This window comes from Meriones unguiculatus, chromosome 3 (assembly GCF_030254825.1).
Source record: "Meriones unguiculatus strain TT.TT164.6M chromosome 3, Bangor_MerUng_6.1, whole genome shotgun sequence".
NCBI lineage: Eukaryota > Metazoa > Chordata > Mammalia > Rodentia > Muridae > Meriones > Meriones unguiculatus.
In genome coordinates, this window is record NC_083351.1 from 146,314,206 (window position 1) to 146,335,989 (window position 21,784).

Genomic DNA, 21,784 nt, shown 5'->3' on the forward strand with positions numbered 1-21,784 from the left:
CAGTCCACTGATAGGGGAGGTCCTCCTCCCCTTCCATTTGACCCTAGCCCATCAGGTCTCATCAGGACTGGCTGCATTGTCTTCCTCTTTGACCTGGTAAGGCTGCCTTTCCTCAGGGGGAGGGGATCAAAGAGCCAGCCACTGAGTTCATGTCAGAGACAGCTCCTATTCCCCTTACTAGGGAAACCACTTGGAGACTGAGATGCTTTATTTGTAATAGCCTTTATCTGGAAACAACCTAGCTGTCCCTCAACTGAGGAATGGATACAGAAATTATGGTACATTTACACAATGGAATACTACGCAACAATTAAAACCAAGGATGAAATCTGCAGTCAAGGACTTTGACTCAGAGACAAAGGCTGTGCAGAGATTGCTTGTGGCATCAGTAGCAGAAGTACAAATTTGTACAATACCGCTAGTCTCCAGAGACCCAGGAAACAGCAGCGTTCCAAGCAGCCCATCCTTACACCAGGAACGTGACCTCACTTGCTCTTATCTTCATTCTTTGCCTATTCTATTTCTAAATATATATCTGTCATCCATATGAGCCACAAACATAAATTGACAAGTACATCTGAAGCCAGTCTCAGATGACCTGATATTATTTATCTATTTATCCATGAACTCAGTCAATCATTAAAGCTTTTTGACTATATTTCTACGTCATAGTCTCCTTGCCTTTCAGTAAAATAAAAGAATTAAAAATGAAAATATCCATGTATCTATTGGGTCTTTAAATATCTAAAGTACTAACCTTTTATTTTCATTTTGGAGACAATAAAATAGGGGAAATAGAATAAAGGAACTTGTTTACACAGAACTTCTGCAGACTCAGCTGCCCTTGAAGCTTACAACAGGATAAAATTAAACTTGAGGCAATTCTTCCATCTCTACTTCCCTGGTGTTGGGATATCAGGTATTCACTATCATATTGATTAAAGATTCATAAATAATAAATCTCATATGCAATAAAAAGTAGAAACAACCCAAATGTCTGTAGGGATAATTAAAGGTGGCATAACACTTGAAATGTGGCTAAGACCGAGTCAACGAAATATTATTTAGCTAAGAACAATAATGAAGAGTTGGTACATAGTGTTAACGCAGGTGACTGAGAATATTATCTAGACAAAAAAAAATCACATGCTATGTGCTTCCTTATCAAAACATCCAGAATAGGAGTGAAATGCATAGAGATGGAAAGTAAAGGAATGATTTACTGGGTTCGGAGGACAACTGAGAATGACTACGTATGAATACATAGTTTCCCTTTGTGGTGATAAAAGTGCTATAGACCTACACAACAGAGACAGTTGAGCAACACCGTGAATATGCCAAATGCCACTGAAGTAGGAAAATTTGTTAATGTATTTTAGCTCAGTGAAAATCCAATATGCAAGAAATGCAAAAAAAAAAAAATGAAGTGTGACATTTAAGACAGGATCTCTTCTATTTGCAGTTAAACAGTTACATTTAAGGTGGCTTGTCAAAACTGTTGTTCTCGTTGCAAACATTTGCAGGCCTGACTTCCCCTCAGAGTTCTCAGTAGAGCTAAGTCTCATTATATAATTGAATTTTCTTATTAAGCAAGACCCCTATGTCTTGGTGAGAGAACCAAGATAAGCACTTTCAAGGGGGTTTCGTTTATCTAATCAAAATCATATCCCATTTCATTTAGACACAATAAAGAAATTGTTAAAATGGATGATAATCTAATGGATCGTGACAGCTATAATTTTTCTAATGCTGGAAAGGATTAAAATTCTTCTATTATAAATTAGTACCAGTTACTCACATTTCCAAAGATGTGGTCCTTTACCTGGAAGAAAATGGCTCAAGATGTTAGCAGTGATATGATTCCTCAAACTAGGGTAGCAAAAAAGTACAGCTAGGTGCCGAGTTGAATGGCTCATTATTGTAAACGGTCTTCAGTTGCTCAGTGGATCCTGGGAAGTGCGGTAAACTCTGGCTTTAAGTCTAGAATTGCATGACCCCCTTATCTTTCATTTTTCTCATTTCTATGTTTACACTCGAATCTCACATCTTATTACCACAATAAATCAAAATGCCATATAAGTAACATAACAGACACGTATCCGTGCATCGTCCTTTATGGGCTCTGTGATGATACGGAAGACTGCTGTCTGCTGCTGGGGACTTGGAACAGAACACCTCACGAAGCAGCGCGCCTGCGTGTTTCAGAGCATCCATTTCAGTCTGGGTATGTAAAAGCCAGGGTGAGCCTTCCCATTCCGCTAAAATGCAAAACTGGTGAATTACCCCTTGATCCATCTTTCCTGTATTACTTAGGATAAATAGAAATACCAGCAGCTTCGACTTCTATTTTTCAACATTTTTTTTAAATGTATGTGTATTGCTTAAAAAGAAATTTCCAGTATCTCAAGGGAAGGCACATGAAGAGTTTTCCATCCAGGTTCCACAGAAGAGGGAATCTTAATGCTTTTATAAATAGTGAGACGTATTCCATTTCAGAAATACTTAAAAATACAATTACTTCATTTACTTTTGAGGCTTCATCCTAACAGGTTTTCAGCCCACACTCTTCTGAGCAGGTGCCTAGAATTAAATAAGTTCCTCACGCCGGATTTATTACTAGGGCTTTGGAGAGTTCTTATTTTCCAGTTCTACATCATTCATAAGGAAGATATTATTGCTAACGTCCGCAGAGCCCTCTGAGAAACTCATCAGTGCTACAAACTACTGACCTTACCCTAAACCCATCTGCCTGCACGCCAGCTGACTCAACGTCTCCTGCCAGCCGTCAGCGCACACGTGGTGTTCTGTTGCAGATCTGTGAACAGTCAGCAATGAGGAGGAGTTCCCATTTTTAGAGAGGGTCACTGAGGAGAAAAAAAAATTTTTTGAGAAAGCCTAATTAAAAACACTTCTTCTCCCAAGACCGTAAGTTCGTATGCCTTTGCTTTGATTACATACATTCATTCGTATTTATTTTAGTTGAGAACCATTTGGGGTTGACCTGTTTTGCGCAAATCACTGCCCCCTCAGTGTGACAGGAGACTAAAAAAAGTGAATTAGATATGTGCTCTGCTTTCAAAGCACTGCAGAGTCTACTGAAAGAGGCAGGCCGTTCTCAACTTTTCCTTATGAGATACAAGATGGCCAAATGCAGAGCCCCACTGCCTTGAACTTACCCAGAGATTAGCTGAGCTAGCTGTGAGGAGCAATTTGAAACTCCTTATATTTTTTTTTTCCTGAGGGTGGGTGCTAATTTAGGATTGATGTGCCATAGGCACAAATCCCACAAATCCTCTGCACTGCTCAGCCACAGGTCATTTGTGGAACACTGTGTACCTGATCACAGCACACAGGAAACCTGTTATTCAGCCAGAGGATACAAGAGACGAAGGTAGGAACTGAGGGAACTAGCAGAGCGATGTGTGCAGAATGAGGGGATCAATCAGATCATCAAGATTACAAGCTGTCACACTGGCTGAAGTGCCTTTAAGTCCTGCCCATGGCAAAAACTAGATGGTTAGAAATTCCATCTGGATGAGGAGTAAGGCATACAGCAGATGAAGAAGGCACTTCCATGTCGTCTTTTGGGGGATGTAAATGACCCAAGAATGACTGATTATTCACCACAATTGAACTTGGGTGATACATAAAATTTATGTCCAAAAATGACATGTTTACAAGCATTTGAATGCAAAACGTTATGCCTATAATATAGACATTTCAAACAGAGAAGTAACTTGGGGACAAATTTTCTTTTACTTAGAAACAATACCCATGAATCACCACTGTCAGCTTTTATAACAGTAAAACAAAATAGATGGACTTGGTTGGTAAAACCCATGAAGTCATTTAGGATTTATTTAGCTTTAAATGGTTGACGGACATGTAAATGTCAGGCAGATGGCAGGCACCAGAAGCTTACCACAGCCCCATTCATCTGAACTGTCTGAGCAATCGGCCCCTCCATCACACCACAGGTCACGTGGTACACACTCATGGTTGGCACATTCCAGCTCGTCATCCCGGCAAAATGCTGGCAGGGGGACCAAGAGGAAGAAGATGGAAGTGTTTAAGAAAGCAGACTCTGTTCACATAGATAGATGGCTTTTGAGGGACCCTGCTATTAAATTACTCTCTGAGTCACATATAAATCTCTTTTGGATTTTTAAAATTACAGTAAATCTCCTTGATTACCTACTTAGCATCCATTTCCCTTCTTCCTTCCGTGAAAAGGAAACCTGATTTTCATCCAGGGCTTTGTACCAACCATCCCTGGTCCCAGAGGAGGATCTTGATTAGTTTACCATCGGCATGGCATTTTTTCTGACAATTCTTATCTGAGAGTAATTATTAGTCCAGAATTAAACATGATTCCACAACAGACCCTCGGTCTACGATTTTATAATTTATGCATTGCAAAATAGCATCCACCCAAAGTCTGCTGGCCATGCCATGTGCCTTAGCCTGGAACCAGGCCAGCCTAGAGCAGACAGCATCTCCTAATCCCTGCCTGAGGCTGTGCTTTGAGTGTCTGTAGAGACTTCTTTCCTAATAACACAAAAGTCCCTTGCTACAGGCTGTGACTCTGCCCAGTGTTGACCCATGGGGACCCTGTAGCCATAGTCCAGAGAAAGGGGCAAAATCCTCCCTTCTTCCTATGGAATATGGTCAAGACAGCTCATCCAACCCAGATGCTCTTTGCTCTTGACCATCCAGCCTGAGCTCAAGCTAAAATGAACACAAACAAGATGATGTAAATCTACCAGAACCTCATGAATTCATTCTGCGTTTACTTTTACTATAATAATATGAGACATGTATGATATGCATAATAATAAATGTCTTCATAATAATAAATGCCTTCTCTTTTCGTTAGTTTGAGTGGAGCTTTCTCTTACTTATGAGTAAAATATCTTAAGAAAAAATTAACTAGTTCTAAAGATAATGGCCGTATGTAGTTTAGACATAAAAGATTTCAAAATCTCAATACTTAATCACAAGATAACTGTAAACTTTTTATGATCTTCTGATGTTTTTCTTTATTTACATATATATGTATGTATGTATAGATATATATTTAAAACTCAGCACAACAGTGCACATCCAACTATATAATTTCTGTTATTAGACTGCTAAGTTTTGGATAAGTGTCCTTTGAAGCCTATTTCTTAAGGGTTTAGTCTCAAGCCTATGATGCTATTGGAAAGCTGAGAACTGATTTTAAAAAGAGAGAAGGTGTGAGGGACAACTAGCAGTCAGTGAAGGTGTGACCTTGATGTATATGGTAGGACCATGGCCTCTTCTTTCTCTCTAAGACACAGCCTTGAAGTTAACATGCTTCTGTTGTCTCCTCTCCTCCATGAACCACAGGTTCAAAAGCAATAAGTCTAAATCATGGACTGAAACATTGCCAAACTCTAAACCAAAATAAATCCAACTTTTAAAATTGATTCCCTTGGGTATCCTGTGAACTAATAAGAAACCAACTAATTATATCATCAACTAAAGCTAGATAATGAACCCAGGTCAAATTATTCTTCTATAGCTTGAGTTTGATGTTAACATGGTGTTTCATCTTATGGTTGCATTTTATGCATTACAATTTTGGATACTGGGAGGAGGTATTTTAATGTTTCCATAATGTTAAAATAATATATGTATGTATTTTGAAAACATTAGTCTGTCTAGGTCAAAAGAGCTAAAATCTTTTAATATGTATTTCCAAATTTTCTAGCTTACACTTAAAAGGAGGCAATGGGTATTTAAAATAAAGAACACTGTTAACAAATGCACTTACAGCAGTTTTTTTCATCCATGCCATACGGGCAGTCTGGAAACCCATCACAGATTAGAGTGTGCTTCAGACATTGCTTGTTGAATGGACATTCCCAAAGGTCTCTTTCCTCACAACCTGGAAACAGAAGAAAGAGCTATTGGCAATAGATGCACAGCTGAAAATTATGGTAAAATTTAATTAAATAGGGTAAAAAGAAAAACTTCAGCATGATGGTATGATTTCATCTTGAAGAGTTTGCATATCTATGATTACTATGAATAATGCGATTTCGAAAGTAGGACTGTCCAGTAGTCTCCGTTCTGCACTGCGAACAGAACAGCTCTACTACCACAAGATACAAATCAACACACGGGAAACAGAAAAAGTGAAAAAGCAGCTACACATTAGCATCCTTCCTGAGTTGTTCCTTTTGCCTTCTGAGTCAACTTGCCAGCATGCAAGGCTCAGCTGTAAAGCAACTTACCGTTCAAGCAAACATGCCAAAACCTAAATATGGAAATGTGTGCAATCTTAAAATGTAATTTCAGTCTGCAAACTGAGGGACCATCTGTGTGTTTCATAAAAGAGGCTCCTCGTATGTTAAGTACCTACAAGGTTCATTTAAGAGCCAGGTGCAAAAGCCGTTACTTTTTGGTGGCCAGAGATCTGAGAGAGCTCAGGTTGGAAACCTCACCGGTTAGTATGGATTAGTCAGGACTGTGAATTTACAACCTGGACTTAATTTCCCTTTGAGGAGCAAGTCCTTAGACTACACTTATTATCCATCATTTGATTAAGTGCAATGTGTTTGAATGTCTTCTAAGATATGCCAAGATTCTACTGCAGCTAGATGCCTCAGAAGATCCATAGTCCTCACCATACTGTGAGGGTGGGAAAGAAAAGATTTCATAGCTTTGAACTTTTATGCGTTTTGGGCTTTTCAATTATTTCACTGAGTGGCCAAGGCTGTCCTCAAACAAGATCCACCTGTCTGATTATAGACACGTGCTCCCTTGGCCTTTCTAATATCTCTCATTTCTCCTAGAATGGTGGTTAGTTCATGGTAGACCTTTATAGTTAATTCATATGCAATTTCACTTCATCTAAGAAATGAAAAACTCTGGTTCCCAGGAAAATATAATTTAAGATATCTAAATTGCAAAGCAGTGACCAAATAAGGATACTCTTTTAAAGACTATCTTTGTGATAGTTATCACAGACCCATCAGAAAGAATTCGGAGACATCTCATGGATGATTAACTCAGGATGCTTGGAATCCATTATGAGAAAAAAATTCTCACTGTTAAAAATGGTCACTCAGAGTATGGAGCAAAATATTTCACCAGAATAGACATTTTGCTGAGCTAAAATTAAGTTTAGAGTGTTTTATCAACCATATTTGTGAGGGATAAATGGTGAGAGTCCTTGACTGTCTGCTAACCTGGAGTGGCCTTAGGTCCAGATGTTGATTCAATGAACTCATGGTCATGATGTTTGGAGTTTTCAGCTGGCAGAGGATGAATGTCAACCCTAAACACAACATTATGGTATTGTCCTCTAAGGATGCAAAAAGGACCCTGAAAACTGCCAACAGCCTAAACTTCTCATTCAACCAGAGGGCAGAGAAAACACAATAGATATGACTTTTGTTGTTGTTGAGAAAGTACTATACTTGGGGACAAGAGAAAGAAGCCTGAAGCCTGATGCAAAGAAATCTTTGAAATGCTTGGAGAATCTGTACACATGGAAAGGACTAATATAAAACAAACCCAGGAACAGGGGTTTAAGGTCACTGGACATAAGGTCTTCTGTAGTGCGTGCTCGTCAACAGTACTAACTGCAAGAGGCAATGGCATTCGTCATCTGCTATTTATCTGCATTCTGCAAACTTAGATGTGTATTCTGTGAGCATTTTGATTCCTTTTGCACACTTGTGCAGCTAATCATCTCTTGGGAATAAAGGTAGTAAGAATAGAGGAAATAAATGAAAGGAGGTCACGACATCGGTCACGTCAAAGATAGTATTATTGGTGAAGAAACCACTTTGTCTATACAGTGACATTTTTGATGTAAGTATAAGTTTAATGTATGTTCTAAAAGCAAAGTGCAAGACTCCTTAAGAGCAGATATGGATAAGACAGGATATTTCATGCACCTTTAGGTTGTCATACCAAATAACAGAGGTTGTTCTAACAGTGGTCCAACACAGGAAAAACAGCAAGGTACACCAAAGGAGGCAAGATACCAAGTCCTGATTTGCCCAGAACCTTCCTAGTTTGAGTACCAAATGTTCTTTGTTCCCAGGCAAACTGGTATGGCTAGGTGCTTTAAACTGGCTTAGCACTCTGTTCACTGTGTTTAGTGAATTCACTGCTCACTACACCTCTCAGTTTTGCTGACACTTTAGGAAAGACACTTCTATGACAGAGCCAGACTCTACCTGGACTCAGCACCTGGTTTCTCTACCAAAAGAAAATTGTTATAGCAAAGACAATGAATCATTCTCTCTCTCTCTCTCTCTCTCTCTCTCTCTCTGTGTGTGTGTGTGTGTGTGTGTGTGTGCATTCAGCTGGTAGAGATCACCTTATGGTATCCAAGAAGCATAAAGTAGGCACAGAAACATGACACAATAGCAGAACATAGCCACCCAAAATAGACTTCTAATGACTCACTTCCTCCAATGAGACCCATCTTCCAAAGTGTCTGTTACCTGCCATTAATGTCATTGAATTATAACTGGATACATGGGTTAATCTACAGATTTGGATTAGGCTCATCCAATGTTCTCTCAGTGAGCTGTTCTACTAGCCAGGGATCAATATCCATATCATAACCCTAACACAGATACTTCTATGACACTTCATATCCAAAGCATAATCCTAAAACTGATATTCTTGCTGCATAAAAATCTTAGTTATGCAAATATGAGGTCCATTCATTTTCCTAAATGCAAGAAATAAAACCCACCTCACCCTTCAGACCAGAGTTGCTAGCAAGGGGAAAGGAGAAAATGTGCTTCTGGGTTTTTGAGACACTAAAAGGTAAGGCACTTTAGATCCAGAAATCATGGGCCAGAATCTGTCCCAGGAAAGGACTGTGGATGTAATCTTACGATGAATCACGTGAGCAGGAACAGCTTGTACTCAGTGTAGCAGGTATGAAGATCCTGCAAGAATGTGCATAATCCTGACTCCTCCCCAGTACTCATCCTAGCAGTCAGCATAGATGGCCTCCATCCCTTCTGGGCTCTAGGCATTGACCATCGTGAGCAACAGCACAGGTCCTACAGCTTTGATCTACATGTTTACTCTTGGCGGGTTTACCATTTCTTCTCTTTCCTAGGGGGACACACTTCACATCCTCTTTAGAGCATAGTGGCTTAATGCCCCAGGAAGAGGGAATAGTAAGGCTTTAACCATAGTCTGAGGATCCCTGTCAATGACTGAGATTCTGGAAACAGAATCACCCATCCCTAATAACCACTGCCTTTAGGATAAGATACTTTCCTCATATGCTTGTGCTGAAAGCTGGGGACCTGGTCCAGCTCTGCTCTGGATATGTCATGCTATGATGGTCCACTCCACATTGCCAAAATGGGCTGTCTGAAACAAGACCAAACCAAACATGACTTCAAGCAAAATGCAGAGTTAATTTAGAAGAGAATTACCTCTTATATTCTCTATTACCACGCAAGTGGGTTCCTGGCCTCTGTCTTCTGAGGATCAGAGTGGGCACATTATAAGTCTTTAAGTTCAAAAAGATAAAGGAGGGCACATCACAACTTGCAAGCAAGCTCTAGAAGGAAAATGGCAAGCTAAAGCTAACAAGTCCTCTAAATGTTGAGTCTGGATGCCAAGCTAAAGTCTCCACAGAGCACTCTACCAATCCAAGAAGCTCATCCGATACACAGCATAAGAGAGTGACATAGGAACCATGAAGCAAAACACCAAAAGGAAAGATCGCTCTTTTCCTTTGGCAGAGAGGAATTAGGCCTGTTCAGAGAGCAGAAATCAAACCCACAGATTCATCATAAAAGCACAGTTAAGGATATGCTCCATGTATGGACATAATGGCTCATTCTTCTGATGGTCACAGAACAGAGCTGTCTCATCCACAAGTGAAGGCTTTTGGGTGATAAATCATCTCAGTGCTCTTAAAGAGTACAAAAATATACAAAACCTTCCATAAACTTCAAAGTATCACAGTAATGATCCTCTGAGGATCCCCAGAGGATTGAACTCCAGGAAACAGTTCTGGTTACATCTAAAGTTTTTGTTTTATCTGAGTTTAATAAAAGACCAAAGGTAATTAATAAAAATGGGTTTTTTTGTTAGTTTGAAGATAAATGAAAGTCACTCAACAATTTGTACTGCCATCAATCTTTCTCTGCTCAGGGGATGTCATTATTTAATACTCAGAAAAGTGATCCGTACTAGTGGTAGTGATACTATATTCGGAAAAGTAAGGATTTTATTTTTATGTTAGATATAAAGAATTTGCTTAAGCCATGTTCTCATTTAATGGTCACACTGAGAAGACCCTCTGTGAGCATGATAGATGGCCCAGACTGTGGTCATCAACCCTAATGAAAGCAAACCTCAGCTTTCCACAGCCAATGTTAAAGTCTAGCAGCAGAAGGCAAATGCAGAATCTCATTGCTGTTTTCTTTATGTCTTTCATGTTTGCATCTCTGTTCAGGACTGGCTGTTCTCCACTGTTTAATGCACAAAAGTGTTATGCTGAAATTAAACTGATTTTATCAAGTTGCCAGTTTAATTATATATGGATATGCTATTTATTTTATCACCAGCAAGCTGTCAACCTGTAAGATGAGGAAGTGCTGACTCTGCTAATCCCTATGTCTCCAAGGATTCCCTCGTGTGAGTCTGTTCTTCAGTGATGGCTTCAGGCTTGCATAGTTCTTACAAGCATTAGTAGAAAACTGAATATTAGCAAGCCTTACAACACTTGTTTACATTAGCAATTGCAACAGCGAAAAATTTACCACGAGAACAGGAGCCTGCTATGTGCAAAGCTCGCATCACCAGGCTCTCATACGTTTATCTTGAAAGTGCGTCTATAATTTACGTGCTTTTCCAGATACATTTCCAGGTACAAAGCTGCCAAATACAATCAACTTAACGTCCTAACTGAAGTAAGTGTTGTTTGGAAGGGAATCTCCGATAGTGTGGCTAAGCCTTCTATAGGAGCTGTTGATTCATGACAGGCGATACCAAGCACTGAGTGTCTTTGATGCAAGAGACAGAATAAATCAGAGTGATGAGAAATGTGGAATGCAGCACAACTTCCTTGTTTCCATTTCCACATCGACATGTGGGCACGTGAAAACAGACAACTACAGAGCATGAACTAGATGACGTTGCTAGAGTATTGTGGGGCCTGTCAACTTGACATTTTATCTAATCATCAGTAATGTGTCTTCCCAGAACATTGGACAGCCAATCTGACTGGATACACAAAGGGAAACTTGTCCACCATGAGTCAGTATGGGAAAACTCAGTGTAAATTTTCCCATGTAAATTATTACTATTAAAACCATCAATTTAGCTCCAAACAAGTTAGTTCCTTGTCAGTTTTTAAACTTTTTACATCAGAGCTTCCAGTGGTAGAGAAGATATTTTGAAAATGAAATAAAGGTTAGTTTATTTTATTATGATGGTATTCTGTTTTAAGATTAAAGTTTTCATGAAAACTCATTATTTAACTAGATACATACTATTCTACGGTCATTTAAGTACTTTATCAAAGTACTGTGAATTTATGCTTTTCATAATGTGTTTTAGAATGAAGACCATTTATTCTCGGCAAGATGTATTTTAGTTGCTTTTTTGTTTGTTTTCTTGACTTAAGGCCTTGTGTAGCAGGCCAGGTTACCATGACACTTCATTGTTGAAGGTGACCTTGGACTCTCAACCTCCCAAGGGCTTGGATTTCAGGTGCGCACCACCAGCAGCACACTTGAACTAAGTATTTGCCAAATACTTAGTCACCCGCTGAAAATCTGGAGTTAATAGCCTCAATACAGTCATATAGCCACTTTGAATAATCTAAGATAATCTGTCCTAGGTCCTACCTTAGAATATTATATCCCAGCAAAGTTCTTAAGTGACTAATCTAATACATTGTGGACACACCACTAAAATGACAGTAGTGAATTTTTTTTTAACAAAAATCTCACAAACAGGCAAACTATAGTACATTCTTAAATTCTTAAGTATTGCTACATAGCAAAATTACACTGGCCTCTGTACCATCATCCTGACAGCTGCAATCTTCCTGAAGATGTGTGTGTCCATATTTATAGTATCTGATAGTGGTTTAGCTGATTGCTTATGGCATTTTGCCTTGACCAGAAGGGCAATGCTTACTACAAAATTTCATTTTGAGGGGGAGGCAATATTTCATACTTCAAAGGCCAACAAAATGAAATAATCTCAAAATATATATTGCCTTATGTGCTTCTAATGAATAAGGTGTCAGTTTTATTTTGGCGTATGACAAGCTAAATAATCATCAGCAAGCTAGTTTTTAGATCTCACCTCAATCATTCTGCTCTATGCCAGGCACTGTTTGTTGAAAAGCACTGTCTGTTTTCTGTTCCCTGGCACATTCAGCATGCAAGAATCACAGTTCTCAAGAAAATAAACTGGAAATGGCTCTGTCAAATTGCCATTGGCATCTCCAGCCTCCCAGCTGACGATTTTGGGGCCCAATAGCACAAGTGCCAAGGAGAGTTTTATCCTTTTCAACAGAGGCAAGGGGAGAGGGGCATGAAAATGAATCTCAATTAAATGTGAGCTCTGTAGCCTGAACTGTCTCATGGATGTAGATGCCTGATTAGAGGCTTCGGAAGGTATGCCAAGACATAAACCAGATTAACAATGGCTTTGCAACTTAGTAACAAAAATGGTTCCTCACCTTTGCGAACTGTTCCTTTTTCCTTTTACTGTTTAGATATTTAAGGCTATAAACTGAAATGTAATTTTATTATGAATTACAATGTAATTTAGCACAAAAATCACATCAATTCATGTCTTATGGTCTGCTGATTTCAGAAGTAGGTGCATTAGCTTCAGAGAAGATGCTGCTCCCTAGACAAGCACACAGTTTACAGGTTCCACACACTGCCTTATCCTTGGCAGTTACTGACCTACAGGAAAGACAATGCCATCTCACACACATACCGCAGTTCTCTTCGTCACTGTCGTCATCACAGTCAGCCTGGCCATCACACCTTCTGGAGCCCAGCACGCATCGCCCCGATCGACACTTGAAGTGACTCGGCGAACATTCTGTCAAAAAGCAGTGCTGCTCTGAGTGGACAGAATCCCGAAGATGTCAGCTAACATCTGTGTCTCCATGTGGGGTGTTGTGAGTGGACAAGTGCTAAAGATAGAAGAGCAGGTCTCCACACAGCCTGAGACGCCTGAGCTTCACTTGTTTTTCTTCCTTCTGAGAATCTGAGAATCTCCAACCTTCTCCTTCACCCCTGCTACCATCTCCCCAGATCAGCATTTAGCACCTGGGCATTGCAATAACTAAGTACCTTTTTAAATAGACACTTAACAACAGCCTGGGACTTGTTCGTAATCCATGATTCTAACTTCCCAGACATTCTAATCTTTCATTTGATGGACCAGTCCCCTGATAAATAATCACAGGTTATTTACTTTGTATCCCAGCCATAGCTCCCTCCCTCATTCCGTCCCAATCCCACCCTCCCTCCCTCATCTCCTCCCTGTCCCTTTCCAAGTCCTCTGCTAGGGGAGGTCCTCCTCCCCTTCCATCTGACTCTAGCTTATCAGGTATGCACTTTTCTATTAATAATCCAAAGTGCCTTCTTACGTGGAAGAACCAAGGGCTGGTTTTTACTATTAGCTTCACAGCTCCTAAAACAAACAGCATACACAAATAGCCAGCTCTGGAAGGAGAGTATGCATAAAGTGGGAAATACCTGGATGAGTAAGCTTATCTTTGAGTTCATTTTTGCTGCTTAAAATTATTTTACGTGTGATAGGAATGATAACAGGTGCCAATGCCTTCTAGGGCAATCCACTAGTTTTCAGCATCACTCACCTATGCAGCCTAACTGACAACTAAATAGAAAACCAACAACAGGCCTTCCTAACTCAGAGACTGCAAAAAGTAGCTGGCATGTTCATCCATGCTAGATGCCCTACTGGAAATACATTGGAACATTAACCTTCCACATCTTCATTGGGCAGGAGGCAAGTCTGATTATCCGAATTTTCCTCTGGAAATTGATTGCACTCTGTGTCTTCAGGCCACTGGAGGCCTACGATCCCAAGGACAGACTCACAGCGCTCTTTGGAGTGCTCACACAGGAGTCTACAAGCAGAAAGACAACGTGTCAGAAGCTGCACAGCTCCCGAGGAAGCGTGTGCTCAGAACGCATTTCGGTTTTAATCCTACGCAGGACTCTAGGTGTAAGGAGGTGTGTGGAAACATATTGGCACATATACATAACTGGCACTTAAGAAATCCAAACAAGCAAGATTACTACAAAAAGGAACCAGCTGCTGTCACCAAGATAGATTTCACAGCAGACCCAAAAAAAAGAAAAAAGAAAAATCCCCTTCCCTTTGGCTTTTTACTTCTCTGTCTTTTGGGCGAGCGTTCTTGAGCTTTTGTTCCAAGCAGAGTAACGCCCAGCATCACTCCCTACAATCTGTCACCATGGACCACGGGCCCAAGAGACTCCAGTGGCGTGATCCTCTAATAAGCAGTGGGGGAGGGAGGGCGTGTGCTTTACTGGATTCTCTGAGGCTCTGCCTCTGTTTCCCCTTCTTCAGCTTCCATCAATACTGCTCACTTGTTTATTCTAAAGATAAAACTCAATTTCTAGTTTTGATTTGGAATTTTCAACAAAGACAAATATGGGCCATTCTCCTATTCAGTTTGAAAGACATGGTAAGCTCAATATTATTCAGGCACGGCTGGATTAGAGCTTGGCTGCAAGTATACGACAAATGTACAAGCTCAGCTGTAGCTGTCATCTTAAGGTTACATTGACTATGCCACTTCTGACTTTTACCAGAGAATGGAAATAGTGCTAACAGCACCACCAAAAGGTGAAAGATGTTCTTGCCAAAATCTGTGTGGCCTTCAGTGGTAGGCACCTGCCATGATGGTACAACTTTGGTCAAAGGGGATTTCAGACACAAGACATACTAACCCTCACACTTTTACCACATGGGAGGGGGGGCCTCAGTAAGATGGTTATCTTTGGGCGTGCAACTTAAAAATTAAATGTTAAGGTTACTAAACAGACTCAGCAGAAACAGCTATGCATTAATTCATAAGCTTAGGAGCACATTAGTTGGTTATAATTAAATAGATTTATGCATAAATATCAAAACGTTTCCATTGCTGGCACTGAAGTTGCCAACTAAGCTAAGAAACAGAATTAAAGTCACCAAAAGAAGTTTATCAACATGTTTCACTGAATAGCATCTCAGAACTATTTGCAACCCAGTCATTTTAAATTATAAAACTTAAACCATGAAACTCAATGTGGGATATACATTTATAAGAACAGTAAATTGATGCATTAGGGGAATTTCATGTAGATACCAAAAAATATCAAACACAGTTGGGGAAGGTAGCAATTTCACTACCATCACTGACCTTGCTTTGCAAAAATAGAATAAGATTTACAAAAGCTTCAATAGGAAATCAGTAGATACCCTGACAATACTTTGAAGGGCACGTAATAAAATTCTCAGTATTGCTTTTGCCCAAGAAAACACTAAATCTTACTTTCCTTGTATGATTTGTTTAGCTGCCTGAGTCATCCTGTAATCTTATTGTTTCCTGCCCTGACTCCAGAGATAGCCCTACTTCATCATCCATTTGATATACGGCCTTAAATTTATTGTTTTCCCATCTTTCCACTCTATTGATATTCTTTTTTTTTTCTTAAAGCTGTGTGCAACTTCTGATCCAACATGTGTTTTCTATAGTTACTGTTCACAGCCAGACAGGCACACCTGCACGGCCACCCTTGATTGCAAGACAGCATTGCAGAAGGTAGCAGCAATGAGTTCTTGGATAGTCATCTCAGTTATGCGCATTCTCAGACTACAGCCTCTCACATGTGGCCCAGAAGGGGGACACAGTTGCCACCAAGCAACTGAGCCTATGTGCTATCTTTATAACTACATCAGTCAATATAGGGTCCGCGGCATTTATTTAACTTCACAATCCTTTCTTGAATGCTCATTACAACAAAACTCAACAAACAAAATACTTATATCACCAGAGACTTGCAGTCCAAAGGGACTGAGTAATTTGTCCTAAGGGTACAAAGCAGTTAGAGAGGACTTGAAGCTGACAGTGACCTCTACAGCTGTACTACTGGCCCCCAGGATGTTATTGTTCAGACCCAAGGTTCAAGCTCTGCTCCTGAGATGTTGTCTTTCTTTCACTCAGACAGGCAGAAAAAATGTCAGTGATGTGCATTGCTGTCACACCTGTGGACGGCCATCCTGTCTCCCTGTGTAGCCCTACTAATTTGTAAGAACATCTTAGAAACATGGATGAAGAACACATTTAAATAATTTCGAAAAGCAAACACACCAGTGTTTCCAAATAGAGTGGCAGACACAGGCCCTTCCTCAGCTCCCTCACATTCTTCTGCTTTGCTTTGGGGTGCCAGTGATCCAACCCAGGACCTCACATATCCTAAAGGATGTGCTGCCACTGAACAGCACCCTATCCCTAACTTATATTCAAAGGGATTCTTTGTGATCCAACAAAATGAAACACAGATAAACACAGACCTGTCATGGAAGGAAGATCATGCCATCCATATTTGGTGCTTGCATGATGATTTCTTACTCAGATATTCATTTTATTCCTATTTCTCTGTCTTTTGAATCTGCTAACTTTCAGAGTCCCTGGCAATATATATTTGTGTAAACCCAACTTTGTGCTTTGTTGGTTCTCTCTGAGATAGCATGAGGATAGCACACATTTACAAATCGAATTACCTGCAAGGGGGGATGCGTTGGCCTGTATTCACATCACACTTTGGAACCAAAATGGTGCAAGCAAAAAACATGAGGTATTTGTAACAATTGGTTTGTACAAGTGCAGGGAAGAGAGATGACTCCCAGCTGATGGACGCTTCCTTTTGAGTCCTGTGGCCAAGGTAATTTGGATAATGTGTATAGTTGTAGGGCAAATTCATACAGAGTTCCAGGGTGATTGGCTCACATTGACCTAATAGAAAAATCACATACAAATCTGAATATTAGAAACAACCTCTTTAAGTTTCCCACACTCAGAGTCTATTTTCCTTGATTTAGATCACAACTTCTACAACTCTGTGTCCTGGTTATATAACCATGCATGAGGGCTATACAGTAACTGGCAACATTCAACGGTTTCTGAACATACAATGGCCAAAGCTTAATTCGAAATAAAACAAATAATGAGTCTGAGGTGTTAATGACAGTTGAAAATGTTGTATCATGTGACTTCACTGCAGCCTCGGTTCTGAACACATGACACTGAGTTCTGCAGTACACATCCCGTTATATCCTGTGTGACAGCAACAAGCACTGCATGAGACACAGCACACCTCGGCTCTGGTCCTGGACTACCCTCTGTTGTGAATTGCGTACTACTGTATACGCTAAGTTTTCAGCTCTGATAAAAACAAAGTGGCTTAACTGCAGGAAGTAAAGACAACATTATTTTCCATCTTTCTTCAGCATGTATGAAATTGGTATGTATTGAGATTGTATAGTATTAGAATGAGTAATTTTTAAAAATGGCAATTGAATTTGACTTGAATTTTAATGAAAAACTTGTTCAGAGAATTCTGTCTTGAGACCAGGACAGCATTCCCCACAGTTCCTGAAACTTCTTCCAGTTTGTACTATGTTTTTATGTAAATGATGGTAGCATTCTCAATGTGTAGAGAATTATAAAATTAAGCACAGACCAACTTTGAAAAACATTAATGGTGTCCTATATCTTGTAGTATCAATTGGTTTTTGGTTGGCTGGTTTGCTGCTGTTTCTTTTGGTTTGTGCTCTGGCTGAGGTTGCCCAGAAACTCATTATATCGCTTAGGCTGGCCACGAAGCTGAGGGCATTGTCGTGCCTCCGCCTCCTAAGTTCTGGAATTGCAGGTGGGAGGCACAGCACCCAATTTCATTTCAAATATTCAACAAATATTTAATTCTTATGCAAAAACTCTATTTATCTCATTAGTAAGCAAATTTGTTTTTTATCTCTAAAAAAATGATAAAACTATAGTATACCAAAGATTTGTTTTAAAAGAAATTTCTTTATGAGTTGTTACTGGTAAATGTTCAGTTTGTATTTCTGTTTTCCATGCCTAAATACCTGAAGTTGGAATTAAAACAAAAAGGGGTTGTGAGAGAAAAAGTTTAAGAAGCCCGGAGACTGAATGTCAAAAACTAGACTGCAAGGAGTACAGGACATTTGTTTATGGACATCAAAACCAGGGACCCTTCTCCAGAAGAGCCATGACAAACCTGTGTTCATTTCCAGGCATGGCGCAGCCAGCACGGTGGCCAGCACATGCATTAGAAAGCCCTTTCTCATTCAACTTAAAGTTGACTCATCTGTATCTGAAAATGACTCTTGTATCATTCCTGTGTTTGGTTCCCTTTTCTTCTTCTGATTTATTCATTGCCTCTAAAATAGCATAGGCCCATTATCTGCACAAATATTTAAAAGAGAGTCAATGAGGTTTATTAAACGGGCAATTAGACAATTTCTGAGTGTATGTTTTCTTATTGACCAACGAATTTAAAGATAAGGCAACAATATGTTAGCTTAAGAGCAGACTGTTATCTGTTGGGTGCTTCTAGCTAATGAGGACAAAATGCAAACATGTTAGCATGTAATCCAAGGATACTTTATTCTTCAACAACAGCCCAGCTTCCCCTCCTATGGCCATAGCAACAACCGATCTTTGCTGTGGTCGGTTCTGCACCACCGATATTTCCAGAAAGCTACGACCTCGTGCAGCCTGTTTGTTCCCCTCTTCCCACTTCTTTTCCTGATATCATTCACCCAAATGGGACTGGCTTCAGTTGCCATGTATTTCGAGAACTTGGCACCAGGCATAGTCCTTCTCCACCTTCCTCAGCAAGTTGTCTCTTCTTCAGCATACTGATCTCAGGAAGTGTAATACCACTTCCAGGGGCCTTCCTGACTGAGGGCTCATCCTTTTCTTCCTGACACTTGTGAGGCTGCTTGCCCACTAGGCATGATGGGCTCATGTTCACTACACCCTGTTGTGGTCCTCCTTGACCTACTTTTGCCTCCTCCACATCACTTCCAGATTTTAAAGAAACGACCTTTATCTCTTGACCTCAAAGAACGGAGGAAGAAAAAGAGGGGAAATGTGCCAGGGACTGTTCTAAGCATGGAAGGAGAAAGGCAGTGTCCTTGCCATTTTGAACTCCACAGTCTCGACAGAAGAGAAGACATGTGCACTGACTACTGCAGAAGGTGTGACCAGGCTAGGATAAAGTTTGCATGGACTATGTCCCCCTCAGCCCTAAATTCACAGGCAGGAGCTCTAACCCCTAATGGTACTGCACTTGGAGGCGGGGGATAGGAAGGTAGCTAGATTTAGTTACAGTATAAATGATAGGAGAAAACTCACTGTGGAATTAGCATCCTTAAAGCTAGTCATCTTGCTTTTACCACCATCTAAAGACCCAGAAAGACTTCAGCTCTTGGCAAACGGTGAAATAAGCAAACTCTCCCTTGAGATCAAATATGCCAGGACTTTGACTGTGGACTTCCAGCTTCTTGAACTGCGAGGCACACATGTTTGTTGTCTCTGCCTCACAGCCTATGGTACTCTGTGATGGAAGCCTGAATTTACAAACGTAGTGTTACAAGTTCAAAGGGACAGCACAAGATACCAAGAGTGATTCAAGCCTCCGAGGACAGGTGAGTTTGGGCAGGTTTGAGAGAAGGCAGTAGAGGCTTTCTGTCTCCTTGGAGACCCCAGTAGATATACGATTGAGCCTGGGGTAATAGAGTTCATTAGACATGTGTCATAAAATTGACCTAGTCACACTAAGCCCATGCCTTATTGTGAGCAATTATTCAAATCATACTGTTTATCTGAAAAGTGCTGTGACACAAATAAATAAGTAATAAAGACTGGGGTGAAATAAGCCTCAATCCTACCTACTAATTTAGAGACTGTGAGAGCTATGTGGATATAATAGCCATAAGGAGCCAAGTAGACTAAAGCTGTGATGGACAGGATGTGCTTACGACTCTCTGTTTCCTGGAGGAGCCAGGACACCAGAGAACTGGCATAGTATTGGGGACAAATACAACGTGGAAAGACAAGAAGGCAGAAGAAGGTCAGGGTTTGGCCCTCATTGTTTCCTGTACTTATAAAGGAAGGGTATTAAAACCCTTTGTATTCTCTCAAAGTCATAAGCCTAAGTCCTCCAGTGAGATGGTGTTGGGGGAAAGGGCCCTTTCATAGTGACTAGGTCATGAGAACAGTCTTTGGGAATTTGATCAGGGGTCTCTGTACATGAGACCCCCAAGTAAACCTTCCTCTCTCATCCTGGCATATAGAATACAAAGGGAGGTTGGCCTTCTGCAGTTGAGAAGGGTTCGGTTCTGAGCTATGCTGGCATCCAGGCCTCAAGCTTCCAGACCACAGGACTGTGAGGTATAAATGCCTACAGTTGAAGCTACTTAATCTACAGTAATTTATCACAAATGCTCAGAGTAAAGCAAACAGGAACTTTCAAACTTTGTGCTCTGATTCTTAGAAGATTTTCTTTTTTAGCAACAACACAGAAATGCATAACCAGCTCAGTATCTCCAGTTCCTCCTTCTCTATGCCTCTCCCAGAATCTTCAGAAGACTTTAGAGCCCCTCCCATGCCTTTCCCTGATCACTTTCACACACACGGGCATTTACAAAGCCAGAGTTGTGTTTGCCTTTGCCAATGAAGAATCACACTGTTTCCCCTATTCGTCCTGTTGCTTTTGTTACAGGCATCTTCCCTTATCACAAACATCTTCAGTTCCAGAGATGTGGACCTCTTTTCCCTCTTCCCTTAATATACTTATAATTTTACAAAATGGCATTGTTCACACAGATGTCCGAGGCAATCAATCCTTCTTGCTCTTACACATCTTTTCTTTCTCTTCCTTTACCACCCCACTAAGATATAATTGTTTTACCAGTGTGCTTCAACGAGGCGGTGAATGGATAATATCACATGGATAATTTCTCTCTGCTTTGACATATGGAGAATGTGCCACTCTTGATTTGTCAAAACATAACTTTCAGCGTTTTACAGCTAAGTGATGATGGAAAGATTACGTGATGAGCATGCATTACGCTGAAGGTCCTTACTGAGTGAATTAAGGATTGGTTCTTATGTCTTATTTCCTTAAAATGCTGATTTACAGATTGCTGAACAAGTTAGACTCTTAGATACTCATCAAATCCAAATTCAGCGGCTTTGACCAATACTTAGGCTGGTACATCGAACTTAATATAAAATAGTCACTAGAGGGCGATCACGTCACAAATGCGATGATGCTTAGCATAGAACAGCTGGTCCAGCTTGCAAGTATTCGGCACAAACCCTCACTGGGTCCTGCAGATAAGGTTTAATACATATCCGTTTTTAATAGCCTGGTATCCTGACAATAGCATCTCATTTTCAAAGTCTGAAACACGAGCTATTAAATTCCACATAAAAATGGGATTGTGAACTACACATGACGCAGAGCTGTGAAGTCACCGGAAACTGGGTGTTAAGTGACAACCATTTATAGGAAAAGATGAAAAGTTCAACATCCAGTCACACTGCCCAGACATTCATTGTGAAAACTCCAAACTTCTCTCTATCACTGTCATTTATAACAGTCTATGAGCTTTTATAAAGTGCATGTTGTTATAACTACCATCGAGAAGAAGTAAGAGCAGACCA

At 40.3% G+C, this 21,784-nt stretch overlaps 1 protein-coding gene across 2 annotated transcripts in view; it reads right to left on the reverse strand.

The window, feature by feature from the left end:
* Corin (corin, serine peptidase) overlaps positions 1–21,784 on the reverse strand; it is a 197,164-nt gene that overhangs the window by 33,953 nt on the left and 141,427 nt on the right. For both annotated transcript variants that reach the window (XM_060380731.1, XM_060380730.1), the window contains exons 11-16: positions 16,810–17,041; positions 14,001–14,146; positions 12,982–13,089; positions 5,798–5,911; positions 3,923–4,033; positions 2,735–2,864 (exon numbers count right to left, since the gene is read on the reverse strand). In XM_060380731.1, the coding sequence (XP_060236714.1) occupies positions 2,735–2,864; positions 3,923–4,033; positions 5,798–5,911; positions 12,982–13,089; positions 14,001–14,146; positions 16,810–17,041 (841 nt within the window). The remainder of the gene's footprint in view (positions 1–2,734; positions 2,865–3,922; positions 4,034–5,797; positions 5,912–12,981; positions 13,090–14,000; positions 14,147–16,809; positions 17,042–21,784) is intronic.